At 36.8% G+C, this 16,062-nt stretch overlaps 1 protein-coding gene across 1 annotated transcript in view; it reads right to left on the reverse strand.

Moving 5' to 3' along the window:
• Nucleotides 1-16,062, reverse strand: part of VPS50 (VPS50 subunit of EARP/GARPII complex) — a 60,050-nt gene that overhangs the window by 39,965 nt on the left and 4,023 nt on the right. Inside the window, exons 3-12 of the mRNA XM_015853539.3 lie at nt 10,859-10,981; nt 10,263-10,334; nt 8,486-8,539; nt 6,703-6,773; nt 6,165-6,282; nt 6,044-6,079; nt 3,736-3,818; nt 3,022-3,064; nt 2,189-2,287; nt 224-364 (exon numbers count right to left, since the gene is read on the reverse strand). Of these exons, the coding sequence (XP_015709025.2) occupies nt 224-364; nt 2,189-2,287; nt 3,022-3,064; nt 3,736-3,818; nt 6,044-6,079; nt 6,165-6,282; nt 6,703-6,773; nt 8,486-8,539; nt 10,263-10,334; nt 10,859-10,981 (840 nt within the window). The remainder of the gene's footprint in view (nt 1-223; nt 365-2,188; nt 2,288-3,021; nt 3,065-3,735; nt 3,819-6,043; nt 6,080-6,164; nt 6,283-6,702; nt 6,774-8,485; nt 8,540-10,262; nt 10,335-10,858; nt 10,982-16,062) is intronic.

Consider the following 16,062-nt stretch of genomic DNA (forward strand, 5'->3'; position numbering starts at 1 on the left):
GCATCTATTCAGACGATGTGTACATTAATACTAAGATTTAACTCCGCCAAAATCAACATTAAGTTCAAAATACACAACTTCTCAATTAGGCTATGATTTGTATTAAGAAATTATTAAAACAATCCCACACCTATTATAACTGACTACTTGCTTGCACATGGCGTACTTACAACAGAGGAAAATTTTAGATTTAAAAGTACATATGTATGCAAGAATTACATACTGTACAGAGGTCTTTGTATTGTAACTTCTGAAACTTGGTGTCTGTGTTTCCTGCACAAAGCTCCACATATCCAAGCACAACTTGAAACACAGTGTTGTGAATAGCCTGAGTGAAGTGCATGTGCAATTGGTCCATTGCTGTCTGAAAGAAAACACGAAGAAAAATAAAGAAAACCTTAAATAATCATTGACCAATTTGACTAAAAACAATGGGCAGAAATTATTGCTTTTATTTTCCCCATTTGAAACACTTCCAACTAAAACAATAATAATGCCTTTGCAATTAATAAAACTAAAATCACAACCAAAGTGCTGAATGTATCTGCTCGGTACACTGAATTCTTCCATTTAGAATACAATGCAGAGAACAAGCAACAGCAGAAAGCCTATAAGTCATGTCAAAACATTTCTCCTTACCAAACCCTTTTTTGCAATATAAGCAAAGAATGAAGTTTGTTTTTAAAAAAGCTTACTTCTTCCAAAAAGTATCAGCACATGCACTAAAACCAAGTAACTGTACAACATGTTTTTCCATAACCATGCTCGAGTTTTAGTTCAAGCTGTTTCATAATTATCCCACTTGCCGTTTGTAAAGAAGTTGTACACATTAGTCCATTTCAGACAATTAATTTTCTTGCTGCTTCAATATATGCTAATATTCATTATATATTATATGAGAGAAGAGATGAAAAACTATTTTATGTGCCAGAATGGAAGTTATCATATCCCATGGATCTGAAAATGATCAGTTCTGGTACTTGCTATCTGACATTCTTTGCTACTGACCAGTATCCAGAAGTTCTGTATTGATGCAGGCAATTACTAAGCGATTCTGTTTCTATCTGATCACTAACCACTCTTTTGCTCCTACATTTTACTCAGAAACTTCATTTCTCTCCAAAAGAAATCTGCCTTTCTCAGCATATCATGCACTAGGCTGGAAAAGTGAATGTGTTATCTCTGCTTTCGAAGTTTCTCATTCTGTAAAGAAAGAAATTGAATACAAAGCACTAAAAAGGATAAGTCTAACTAATCTTCTCTCCTTGACTTCAAGTTGCAGTCTTTAGGCATTCCAATAATTCTGCACATTGTCAAAAAGGGGAAAATAAATTAATTTCTTTTGCAAAACTATACTGTTGTCACCCAACAGTAAAAACCCAACTTTCCTATAAGGGTTCTAATTAGAAGGGAAAATAAATGAATAAAAATTTTTGAAGACAAAACATAAAAGGCATCCTAATGCCAGTCCTTGTCCTAAATATTGGGAATAAGCTTAATAAAAGGTAAAAAGCAAAACAAAAGAAAACAAAAACACCAACCTCATAACAGGATGGAGTTCTTGTCTGCCTTTAGCAAGAGACAAACACTCTGCTGTGATTGTCAGCAGCTAACGCTTCCTGGGGGAGTCTCTCCTCTAAGCCATTATGTCTCTGCTACACTGACAGCACCATGTTTAATGTCATTGTGTTATGAAAACTGATCACTGATGAGAACTGCCTGCAGGGCTTCCTCCTTTCGTACCTTATTTCATTTCTTGTTGCCAAAAATAAAAATAAGAAATAAAAAAATAAAAGTAATAATTAAAAAAAACCCTCCTTCCTCACATCTTCATTTCCATCACATTCAAGTACAATAGAAAATAGGAATGTGTACATAACAAGGTGCAGGTTGTACACAGCTCAAGATATTAAAAAAAATAATAAAAATAGCACTCACATGTCCAGGTATAATTAATAATGCATAAAGCACCACATACAGGTGAAATATGGAATTATTACAGTTATACCATGTCCCAAATGTTACATGTGACTGTGCTGCTTGCTTTAGCAATTTCCATTAATATAACGGCCTTTGTAAATATATACGGCAAGACTGATCAGCATAAGGAAATTTCCATCATAGTACTCAAATCTTCAAACTGTTACATCACCAGTCTTTACAACTTACTCAGAACACAAATACTAACCTGTGTTTTCCCAAGCAGCCTGTAAGCCTGCTGAACCTTTGTATAATGATTGATATCAAAGTTCTTACATATCTTAGAGAGTGCTACATCCAATTGTTCCTATATAAAAGAGGGCAAAACAATGTTTTAAACACCAAGCTTAGTATATCAACTTAAACAAAAACAAATGAGGAAAATAAGTGCATTTATTTATGGCTTCAAAGTTCTTATCAATTAAGGGTACTGCAACATAGTTTGCTTTTGCAAAAAGCAACCACAGGATTCTTTACTTCCTACATACTTTTACTCATTCATCTGATCTTCTTGGTCATACCTGTCCCAGCTATTCAAGTCTTATTTGCTTACTGGCTTAGTATTGGCCTTACCCAGCAGCTTCCAGTTTGCTGATCTCAAAAACTTCCAGTGGAACTCATTTCTCATGTGGTTTATCCAAACCTATTATTGGCATGCTGCTTCTCATTAATTTTCACATCTTTTTAGGACCACATTCATAGCAGTAAACCACTGTGCATCTTTATCACACATGGAGCATATCTTTGCTCTAGTACTTAAATTACTGCATGTCTTTTATTGGATTGCTTTACCACTTAATGTTGACACAGTCAGCAAGCTGGGCTCATAAATTTGATACCATATTATAAAGCATTTATGTTCATTTCAGCACAAAAGGCTGCAGGAATAGCAAAGAGTATAACATTCCAAGGACCATATTTGAAAAAATATGCACATTCAGTAATTGCTAAAGAGAATGCATTAGAAATATTTAATGCTAAATACACTAATATGTATAGGTTAACTACTGATGTTTACTAAATCAACATATTCATTCTTACCTCTATTTGTTCCAAAGTATCTTGCAGTTTTGAATTCAACTCGCTATCAATGAAAGGAAAAAAAATGTCTGAAATCAAACTACTGATCATACTAACAGCGGTGTATTCTTAACGCCAAAGACCTCAACTAAATCAATCATTATGGGTAATTACTCTGAAGCTGCAACAAACCACACATTTATAAAACAGCCAATTATTTCTTCTGTTTCATCAAAAACAAAAAAAGAAGTATTTCTAAACTAGAAACTGTAGACATACTGCTTATTTTCAATTCTGAAAGCACTTTAACCTCAGTGGCATAAAGCTGTATATTAGCTATTTTCATCACCAAAAATTCAGGTAAGTTGCCCGTCCAAAATCATCTTACTGAAGGTTAATTAATTCCAGGTTAAAAACTTCCTTATTAAAATGTATCCATCTGTAGCAGTCAAAACTCAGCCTTAGCCAAAACTTTAACTGACAACATACTACAAGAGTTAGAAAACAATGACACAGACCAGGCAGAGGTTATATCATGTTAGTAGTGATTTGTTAGCAGTGGTATGGGGGAACAGCACCACTGAGGGTCTTTATACTTTCATAAATCCCTTAACATTACCTTTCTAAGAAGCAAATTAAGTTTAAATCAAAACTGCTTTAGAGACTGAGAAATAATCATCACTGCTTTGTATCACTGACAAATATCCAGAAAGTGAGATCAGCACGTCACCCCACCTTATACAACTGTAGTGTTTGAAAGTGCTGGCAGCTTTCTGGCATTCCAAACATAGTTGAATAGCTCCTGGATAGTCCTCTTCCTTGGGATAAAATAAAACAGAAAGCTAATTTGGCTTTGGAAGAAAACACCACAACACTCATTCTTCCTTAGAAGCTAATGAATAAACGTAATGACCAAAATATTTCACCACTTACACTTGTATAGTATGAAGTTACAGCAAACTATTGAGGGTCTGCTGTAAAAATTAATGTGCAAACCATTCAGAATTTTAAGCAGGCAACATTGGGTGTGAGCAACATTTAAAAAGACTGCACATATTGTGTTCTTATGCAAATGCTTGTTTACCTACAGATTCAAAGAAAATGTATCAGAAAGCTCTTATTAAAAAACAGCTTTCTCATTTAATTTTCAAACATTTGTTAATACAACACAATCCATTTATGAGCAGGGGAAGAGGTAAATTCAAGCAGGCTGCAAAACCAACAGAGACACATGAGAGACACATCAGTATTATGCAAAACAAATATTTTCTATTTAGATTGATACATTCAATAACTAATGAAAATGAATTGTAGACAACTAGTTCGCAACAGAAGACCCCAAGACGAAAAAAAACCAAAACTTTGGGGGAAGAAAAAAAAGTTGCTCTAATTTATAAAAAGAACATTTATTCAAACCAGGAACCATATGATGATACAAAACAAAACTATATGCTCAAGACTGTACAACCCCAAGGTTCTGCCAACAGTGTCTTGGCTATAATTACTACTTTTGTATTTTATTAAGGGTCTTGGCCAGAATCTTGGAGGAAGGAAAATCCCCATTACTAAGAGCTTTCCTGTGCTTCTTTTTTTCCCCAGTTATATCCATTATAATACATGCTTCAGAGAGCTCAAATGAAAAGCTGTTACTGAATTTTCAGATTCAGTGATTGAACATCAAAAGCACAAGAGCAATTTATATTCAGCTACTACCATAGAGGAATTTCGGAAATGAAACCGCTTTAGCAGCAGCATTATAATACAAATCAGATTTACTATAAAAATATAATACAGATTTGCTATTTAAAAAAAAAAAAAAAGGGGGGGGGAGGGGGGGGGGGGAAGGAGGGGAAAAAAAAAAAAAAGGAATGCTGAGAAAAACCTACTTTATCCATTACATGATCTCTAAACAGCAAATCAGCTTAACATGATTGCTGCAATTACAGCTCTTTGCATTATTCTCCATTGTAAACCCAGGACTTTCTCCATTAAGTCTACCAGAGCTGTAAAGTTGCAAGTTCCATGCTTTCAAGTCAAAAAGCCTGCTTGCACTGTATATATTTCTAATATATCCCAGATGTTTCTCACCTTCCTCTGTCCAGTCTTTTTTAGTTGGAAATCCTACCTAGATGGTCCTCCCTGAATGGCTACTAGTAGCCTTTGCATATCCTCCAAGCTTTATCTTTCTCTTGGAAAAAAAGAATAATAATAAAATGGCTAATATGTGGAATACAGTACTTGTGATCAGAGAGTGAACACTGATCTAGAACTCCACTTAGCCAGAAAGTGTGCCTTCAGCAGTTAATACTTGAAAATCATAGGCAAAATTATGGTAACCTGTCATTAGGGTATTTGTGCAGATGCAACAGCCACTTTTCTACATCATGATAGCTCCTAGGAGCAGAGAACGACACCTGATCTTTTGTGCAATACAGTACAGCACAAAAATAAGAAGCTAATAAGTGTGCAGGGCTTGGTGAGCTAAAGATAATGTTGATGCAGCCTCAGGTGAATCAATGTATCTTGTTTGGTAAAGAGCAACAACGTGCATTACCCAAGATGGGATTTAAGAATCTTAGGACTAAAAATGAGTAAGGTTCTAAATCGAGTCACAAGGATTATCACAATGATGTTCCATTTGATCTGACATCAGCTATAAATATTCAGCAATCTACAAGTCAAAATTCGTACATGATATTATTAAAATATAGCCATCAATAAGCTTGTCAAGCTTTCATACAGTTTTAAAACCTAAAGACAAGATCTTATTTTCACCCTGCACATTGTCTCCTACATTTTAAGTAGTGTATACTAACACAAACACCTTATCAGAAGTATCTTTAGTGCCATAGCCTGTGTACTACAACTTTTTACATAACTTGCTATTAAAAAATTAAGCCACTAAATAAAAAGAATCACACTATTCCACCACAAAGGCCCATCATATCCTGTTCATAAGATGAAGGAAGAAGGGATAGTTAAGAGGACTAACAGAAGATGATTTAGAATAGCTTCAAGATACAGTAGTCTGGCAGAGACTTACCTCCAGCATCTCACTTAAACGCACATCTGTTCTTTGCTGAAAAGAAAAATAAAACACTAATAACTACAAGGAAATGAACAAAAATATTCTGCTATTAACTGGAAAAAAAATCTGTATATACCAGTGTTTTTATTGTCCTCAGAGACTTCAGTAGTCCAATAAGCAACTGTCTTTTTCTTTGATTTGCAAGAAGTCCCAAACTGGTTTGTGTGAAGCCTTCCTTTGCAATATTCAGGTGTCTGTGTAAATTAACAATGAACATGATAAATTTAATGATATATAAAGTAAGGCTTGTTTTAAGTAAATGCTACCACGTACATCACCGTAAGTGCTACAAAATATGTACAAAATAACAGCACTGTTAGGGAAATGCTGAAAATGCAATAATACCAACAAACTACTAAGAAAAAGTGTTATCCCTTCAGCAGAATCTCTTGGTGGATCAGCGGTGCATCTCTAAAAGTATCTGTTTAAACACAACCCCCACAAAAGCTGCAAGACATAAAGCAACTGGCATTTTTTTTAGTACTTTGAACTACTATTGCTAATTCCATTCAGCACATACACTGGAAATATCAATAATAAGCAGCCTCCTGGATTTACAAACATCTTCTTAAATCCCTTTTTCCCCTTTCAGTTTCCGCTATCAAGCAAGATACCTTCTTCCATCTGTACAAATAACAGCTGCTAACTGAAGGCCGTTCTGCAATGATGTAACACGTTCCAGTTCCTACAAAGAGACAAGGTGAAACAAACATGCAAGTTGTGCTACAAAACAGCAAAGACTAGCAACTAATACCTTTATCTATTTGACAGGACTAGAGGGAATGGCCTCAAGCTGCACCAGGAGAAGTTCAAGTTAGATATTTGGAAAAAATTCTTCTCCAAAGAATGGTGAGGCACTGGAATGGGCTGCCCAGGGAGGTGGTGGAGTCACCATCCCTAGAGATGTTCAAGAAACATTTAGATGTTGTACTGAGGAGCACGGATTAGTGGGAAATATTGGTTGTAGGTGTACAGTTGGACTGGATGATCTTGGAGGTCTTTTCCTAATCTTAGTTATTCCATGATTCTATCTTGAGATGCTATAATAACAATTTAATTTATATAGTAATTATTTCATCATGTTATATATGCTTAGAGCTTGAATGTAACATTAAACAAACATTAAAACAAATTATTTTAAATTGTGATTCTTTGAAGAAATAGACTTGAAATATACTATCATTGCAGTGAGAACTTCCACATTTATATACTTTACATTCGGCATAGGAAACTTTCATATAAAATGAATAGAATGCACCACTCCAAAGCAATCAGGGAAATATGTACATGAATTAATTTGCATTAAGATGCCAGAAGTCCAGTCTTCCTACCTTAAGATTCTGTAAAATTTTTCACCTGAACATAGTTGGAGAGGCACGAGGAAACAATGCAGCCAAAAGGTCCATGGAAAAGGAGCCTTCAGTTGAGTAATTAGGGCTGAACACCTTTTTCCCTTATCTCAGAGACACTGGTGTTTCCTAAAGTAAGCCTCTCCTTTTGAGACAGCAACAAAACTATTATATTTTGTGTCTGTGCCATGCTTCTCACACTCAACAGATGTGACTGCGAGACCTGCACATCCATGAGAAGAAGGGTGCAAATCATGACTTCTCCACCCTTTTTTTTTTGCACAGTTGAACCAGGGTGTCTATGGGACAGACAATTACACCTTTGCTTTATCTAACAACTCATTACTATCACTTGACAGGGAAATGGTGTTGCCATTACCAGGTACCCACGGCATCACATTATGAATCAGTGGGAAGGTGAGGGAGTCTCATAATGCCCACCAGAAATCTCTGGTAAGTCTACTGACAAGAATAACTGTGGAAACTTGGGACCACAGATAACACAGGATTATTAACTTAATCAGGTAAATATTGACTTGATCACATAAATATTTGAGAAATGTTTTTAAAGACGTTTATTGGTACAATGGATTTGTAATCATCCCTTTGCGCATCCCACATTTTGCTGATATAACAATTTAAACATTACACAGTAAAATGTAAGAAGCACATTCTCCACAATGCTGTTATGCTTAGGAGATGTCAAAACGAAGATGCTAAGGAGTAATAGCAATGGTTCAACAACATTATCAATCCCAAAAGTGTGCAACAAAACAAATATACCATAAAAGTTTGAACACTCAATCATTAAAGCCCTACCTAGGTTCCTTCTGCAGTAAAATCCCATCACACCCTTTTACCTAAATAATATTACCCTTACAATTTTTTTTATTTTTCCTCCAGCTATTGCAGAAGAGGTAAGATCCTTTCACTAGCTAATCCAGTCTCTTCTAACCCCGTACAATATATAAGCTGTACTGAAACAAGAACAGTATTCTAACAGTACCAAATTGAGTGGTTCGCTGTTAAAAAGTGGCTGTTGCCTTACCTGAACATATGCAGGTTGCTTTTCAAGAATCAAGTCTGCAACTTTCTTAGATACCTTAAAAACAAGAGTACTGCCATTGATAAACGATAGTCTCAATAAAGTAGCCACAGTAAAGTAATAGGAACAATTGGTCTCTACTTCTTAACATGCTAGAATAAAAAACAGAAATTATACAAAACACTACAGCTGTTTAAATTCTGTTTATGCTACTGATAGGAAAAAAACTGAATTAAAATTCTACCATGGAAATCTAAGAAAGCCATAAATACACTTTTGTTTCAGGCAGATATACTGTACTATATACTATACGGATATACTATTCAACAGCTTCAAGCACAAAATATTAATAATCTCTATTGCTCCATATTCTTCCCAGGGACCAATACTTCTAGAAACAAAAATGAAATAAAATCTGACTATCAGTCAGCCCCAAAAGAGTTGTGGGAAAAAGAGATTAGGAGGTTCTTCTGTTTTTAATATATACATATGCAGCAGAGATTATAAATTGGTTATACCAACACAGTGTGAGATTGGGATCTTCACAAAAAGCTATTTCTGTAACAAACTTAGAGTAGCTCCACCATGTCAGTTCCCATCCTTTGGAAGAACACCTGCATACAAATGGCTTCCAAAGGACATTGATACTATCAGCTGGCAATCTGGACAAGAGGACACTTTCCCCCTTCCACATTAAAATATGGTTAGAATCACCAAATGGTTCAACTCGGTTGCTCAATATATAAATATATATATATATATGGCTTAGTTTTGCAGAACAACAAAAGAACTCTTTGTGAGGTAGGACTACAGGAAGTCAGACACACAGCAAAAAAAAGCCTTCTAATTCAAATTATCTGTACCCAGATGCCTGTTCAAATACAAGTTGTCACAACACACATATTAAAGAGGAATGAAGTGGCTTGGTATCTTCTCAGTGGAATGGAAAAATTGTAATGAAAAGGAGAAACAGCAGAAAGTCTGTAGTCTATAGTAACCCCTAAAACAAAGACAGGACCAAGATAAGCAGTGCAAAAGTGTAATAGCGTGCAAGAAGTGGAAGATCAGAGTTCTACCACAAATAATTCACAGTCACTTGAATGTTTTGTGTTACAGAAAATCTATGATGTTTTTCAATATTTTACATTGCCAAAAATCCCTCAGAAAGAGGCAGTGCAACACTATTAAATGCTGTATGGGAAACTGCTGATCACAGTCTGAACCTCTGATTAACCGCCTGAGGCAAGCAATGAGACAGCTGTGAGAGAACAAGTGAAGGTAATTCAGCTGTGCTACAGAAAGGGGTGGAGCTTGGCTACACTTCTTCCAGATCTCATTTAAGGGCTGACCACGACTAAGGCAGGATTTTTTTCTCTGGACATCACTCCTTTGTGGAGTTTACTGCAAACCTTCAACATTGGTGAGTATATTCTTTTTATCCTTCTATCGTGATAATCTTTTGTACAAAACACCTGGTTTAAGTTCTGTTTACCTGTCAACTGTACAAATGCTATGCTACTTCTTCCAATATACTGCAAAACTGAACACCCTGAAGATAAGCTTTCTAAAGTAATCATTATACTGTTTGGTCCTTGTTACAGTACTTATCACCATGATTTACTTACATTATTTACCGTGACTACATGATTTATTGGTATGATTTTCCCTTATAAAAGAACACAACAACAATCAAACAAACAAAAAAGCTCATTATCTAGCAGATTTAAGAAATCAAAACACATTCAGTTACATTTCTGGCTACAGTATAAACAATACTTACAGCAGCTTGCTGTTGTTTTAATTTGTCTCTATGTTCTTCCAGTTCTTGAAGACTCAGTACAGGAGGAAGCCTCTGCACACAAACAACAAATAAAATTCACTGACAAATTAAAGTACACAAAATACACATGCAGCATTAACCAACCAATTTTGTTTAAGAAACTTTTTTACTGTTTCTGCAATCTAACTTGTATTCAAATCAAGAATAATTAAATCAGTTTTAAAGAATATAATATCGTAATTACCCTCTTAAGTCATACATACACGAGCCCCAAGTCATTGAAATGATTCGTGTCTGTTAATTCAGGCTGTTTGAAAAAAAGAAATGGATGTGTTTTTCCTCTAACTATATGGCCTTTTTCAAAGTAGCTTAAATTACAGTAAAGGTTAGCACAACAGGACTATCACTTTGAAAGAAGAAACTCCATACCAATAGTGTATGCTACAAGCTCTGTACAACTACAAGAAGATTTGGGGGCAAGGAGGGAAAACAAAACCAAAACCAAGCAGTTTTGCATGAAAGCAAATCACTGACAGAAGTTGACTTTTAACCCTTTTAGTTATATTATTGCATTTTCTTTTACGAAGACAACTCACCTCTAATTCATACTTCACAATATCAAAGGTATCATTGGAAAAATAAACTTCTTCAATGCTATTAATTATTTCTTGCTGAGCTTGAGGATCAGTTGGTTCTTCCCATGATTCTCTGAGCTCCTCCTTCATTAAACAAAAAAAGATTACTTCCATGATGTAACATCACATCCTAAAAGGAACAATGCTTACCAGAACAAGACTTTTTTTGAAAGTTACTAACACCCTCAGTACAAGAATAGCTTGTATTAATGGTTTCTGCTTAACACATTTCAGACTTTTTGCCAGCTAGTGGGGTAGTTTAAACAGACATGCACTATGGGATTTTTGACAGCTAACATTCAAGATATGTGTTCTTTTCCCTCCTGTCACAATCTCATGTGGAAGGTTTTCCCAAGAATCCAGCTGCATCCATCAGTCATGACAAACTGAGGACTAAGTCTAAACCTCTCACCCTCCCATTCTAGGGGAGGCTGTAAGAAAGAAAGGGACAGGCTCTTTAGCAGGGTCTGTGGTGACAGGATGAGGGGAAATGGCTTTAGACTAAAAGACGGGAGATTCCAATTGGATATAAGGAAGAAGTTTTTACAGTAAGGGTGGTGAGGCACTGACACAGGTTGCCCAGAGAGGTGGTGGATGCCCCATCCCTGGAGACAGTCAAGGTGAGGCTCGACAGGGCTCTGAGCAACCTGATTGATCTGTAGGTGTTCCTGCTCACTGCAAGGTTGTTGGACTAAATGGCCATTAAAGGTCCCTTCCAACTCAAACACTTTTGTGACACTGGATGCTTTAACTAATACTTGTCCTCTCCCAGTGGCTGTTCCTACTGAAGGATTGAAAAAACATTTATGAGAGACTCAAAAGGGGAAAAAATACAAAATTCAGGACAAAACACTGATCACATTGCTTGACAAGGGAATTTAATCCCAATTAAGTGATCCAGCAGACTGAAGTGTCCTATTAAGATCCAAACAGACAAGCTGTTAGAGTGGGACGAGATGACTGTACTTCCAACACCAAGAACTCAAGGGCTGATTTTACTGTCTAGAGGCAGCAGACTTGAGATTGATTTACTGAACAGTCACAACCATCCATACTTATTTTGCACATCACTCACTAACATCAATGTATACACATTACAAGAAAAAGTGCAGTTTGAATCTTAGAGGAAGGTGCTGCTTCTCTGCACAAGTAGAGTCAGGCACAGGGTGAGTAGCAAAGAGCTTCCTAATGCATCACAACTAGCCACTGCTTCTCTGAAGTCATTCTCACAGGGAAATAAAAAACAATAAAAATAAAAATATATTTTTCCCTTCTGGGCTTCCTAACAGATGTCAGCTTTTGCTGTACCAAGAGCCCCCTTACAAACCGCCTTAACATTTTACAGTACATAGAGTTTTATCTATAACAACTGAAATTAAAACTTATCCAAGACAGCCAGCAGGGTTGGCTTAATTTGTTCACTGATGCCCTGCAAATGGAATCACCTAATTTATCACCCGGGGATGTGGCTGCAAGTTCCAGAATGGTGGTTTGTTAAAAGGAAAAAGAAGTAAAAACAAAATCCAAGAACAAATTCAGAACAATTTAGATTTCCAGAGCACGGGCACTATGTCACACTAGTGATATGGTATGTCAATACTGTAGATAGATCAATGGTGACTGGCAGTTCCTCCCATAAATGAAGAAAGCTATTGGGGATGCATGTTCTTCTGGATTTAGAGCCACTTTATAATCAGTTGGGCAGGCTGTTATTAATACAAACATTTCAATGAAACTTAGCCAGTGACCCTTTTATCTTTGCAGAACACCGCATCTGTCATGACAAAAATAAAGCTGAGGTTTATGTGACTAGAAAAATCACCAAGATTCCTTTTTACCCTTTCTCAGAAAGGTCTTTTTTTCCTTAGTTTCTTCCCAAAACACTAACTAGGAAAACATTTCTTAAACAGATTTTTTCTTTATCTTGTTCACTCTTTCTGGAAGAGCAGTACAGAAATGACTCCCCAGGATAAGCTTAAACTCCCATATCCATTACAGTGTTTGCCAGCAGACATTAGGCTGTGATAAATTGCTGAATCCAGTCCATCATGCTCCACTAGTTTCAAACAACTGAAGGCTCGAGGCCAGACCTTTCTCTTGCCACTGAAGGAAGCAAACATCCTCGGCTAGTTTGTTTGCTGATATTAATTTCTCCTCATCCCTTCAACCAGACACAGAAAAAAGTTTCCAATCTACATACGAAGTCCACAGTTTCAGGGGCCTCAGGGCAAGACAGATTTTGCACTGTGGAACAAGTGTTTGCACACTGTGCAGAGGCACAGAGAGAAGCTCAGTTAAATCCCTCAAGGCAGTTTTCTACCTCAAAACATTTTTGTTTTTTAATTATTGCTATTGAAATATCTGTCTTCAAAAATAATTTTAAAAAAATCAACAGTACAGAATTCTTTAATAATTCTTTAATAATAAGCTACAGAATTCTTTAATAATAAGTCTGGTGTGCATTCAGAAGTTCCAAGGAGTTATCTGAATAGAAAAAATATATACATACATACATATGTATACATATATGTGTACTTAGAGAGAAAAAAAAAGAATTGGAATGGCTGGAACCCTGCCATGATAATCACACAGAGAACTTCACTGCTAAACTGAATCACATACACTGGAGACCAGAAAGAGCAGCACATCAGCACGGTGATCCCGAGTACTGCAGTCCAGCTGCCCAGATTAACGCTCACATCCAGCAGTGGGAGCTCTCCAAACAGCCAGCTAAGATACTATCACAATAGCTACTCATTTTTCTTTGCTCAGGGATACACTTTACCCACTTAAAACACCCATCATTTTTGGTGACTTGAAAATAGGATTTATTATTTCCTTTTTTTTTTTTTTTTTTGGCCAGTACTTTGGACCATGCTTTCACAGAATAACAGCTTGACCTGTCAAACATTTCTGTGGAGGGCATTAATACCACCTTCTGACTCACACAATGCCACCAACATACAACCGGGAAAGGGTATGGAAACAAAGGACTGTCTGTCTGGCACCTTGCAACTCTGAAAAAGCCACTGCTTCTTCCAAGAAAATGGTGTTTATATCCACAAACTTCTCACAGTGTTTTGCCTTCCTGGTCTATGGAAACCAATGTTTATGGGTCTGGGAAGACACAACAATTATTTGACCTGTATTTTAGAAGAGTCATTTTGTTGCCAGCTCATCTGAATGGCAGTTCAGGAAGTTTTAGATCACTTACGTAGCTATTTCCCTGGGTCACACTCCCACTCTTTCTACACTGCCTGCAACATGAAAAACATTGCTAACAAAGCCTTGCTGGTACAGATGAAGCAAACACCTTCTGCATTCTTGTCACAATCAATCAAAAGACCTGGGAAGCAGACACAGAGAAATGTTTGTGATCAGGAGTGTTAATAGATAGCATTTAGACAAAGGAAAAAATCTAAAAAGCTTCTAACCTAGTTAGAAGCTGAAGGTGAGCGATAGCTGACGCACCCCTACCAAGAGAGCCAGGGGCCAAATCTGTTTAGTACTCATTTGGACACAGCCTCCCTACTTTCCTCACAAGCAAAAGAACAGTGCTGAACACGTTGTCAATTTATATCCCTCCATTCTGAACTGAGACAACACAGAATCACAGAATGACCCGGGTTGGAAGGGACCTCAAGGATCATGTAGTTCCAACCCCCCTGCCTGGCAGGGCCACCAAACATACACATTTACTAGATCAGGTTGCCCAGGGCCCCGTCCAACCTGGCCTTGAACACCTCCAAGGACAGGGCATCCACAGTCTCCCTGGGCAGCCTGTTCCAGGGCCTAACCACTCTCCTAGTGAAGAACTTCCCCCTAACATCCAACCTAAATCTTCCCTCTTTCAACTTAAAATCATTTCCCCGTGTCCTGCTATTGTCAGCAATGCATTAAGAGAAAAGCTCTTCCCAAACTCCAGGACAAGCCCAACAGTGAGCACACTGCAGCATCACACCACCATCAAACAGACAATATGTAAAAGTTATTTTTATACATATAAACGGAAACCCACAATAGATGGTCTATAACCATATCATTACAGGAAAAGCACTAAAAATAAACTTCCAGTGTTGTTTACAACCATAAGACAAAGTCAGCTACTTTTTATATATACTGCATATCAGCTGATTATTGTCAATATAGAAATTATTATAGGAATTCAAAGTCACCTCATTATTAGTACACTTAAATTCAAAGTGTACTAAATACCTCTCAACACCCTATAACAGAATCTACAAAATAAATCAGTTAGTAGCTTGGAGAAGAACAAAATGAGAACAGCAGAAGGGTTCAAAATTCAGTAGTGCAGTTCTGTATCATCCTTAACACACACCATTTTCAGCAAACAAAAGAATAAGCACAGTTCCTCTGAGCAATCAGGGCATGGATGAAGTAAGGCACCTCAACCAAACAAAATGTGATGTACCTCCTTTCTCTTCTAGAAAATTTGCCTTTCAGTTCATATTTGCCTGATCTACAGATTGTTTCACTGACTTAAACTATTTTAGATGTATTGCTCTGTGTGACAAGTTGGCAGTGTGATTCTGTTTGCCAAGAGAAACTTGAACAAGTTAGCTGATGATTCATCTTCATACGGTGCAAGCAGACTGAAATTCTTTCTGCATAGCTGCAGAACCCATTGGGAGTAACGGTGAACGTGATCTCATGCACTCAGGGGTCTTCAAGAAAAGATCCAGGTAGCAAATCATTTCATTGGATAGGAAAAGAAGAAAAAACAAACAAACAAACAAAAACCCACCATACACAACCCACAAAACAGAAGAGTACACTCAGCACTTGCACATGCTGAAAAGGAAGCAACTTTGGTATGTTAAGGCCAGAAAGAATTTTGCTGGGTTTCCCCTGAGGGAATGCTACATCAGTGTACCCCTTTGCCTCTGTATTTTCCGTTTAACCTTCATATGAGCTGCATCTGTGCTTCCTTTTACTCTGAATTTATTTTTGTCTTCAATTCCCTTTACCAAACTTCTCGACTGCTATAAAACAGTTACGGAGAAGGATTAGCTTACATCCAGCAAAGCTGCTTTATCCGGTAGTTATTATGCAATTCTGATTTGTGACATCAGTATGTTGCTATGGCATCAACACAATTTCAGTTCAGAAGACATACCTATATCCAAGGGCTCAATGACTTTCAA

The sequence above is a fragment of the Coturnix japonica genome, chromosome 2 (assembly GCF_054131305.1).
Source record: "Coturnix japonica strain WE chromosome 2, WE-NBRP24, whole genome shotgun sequence".
NCBI lineage: Eukaryota > Metazoa > Chordata > Aves > Galliformes > Phasianidae > Coturnix > Coturnix japonica.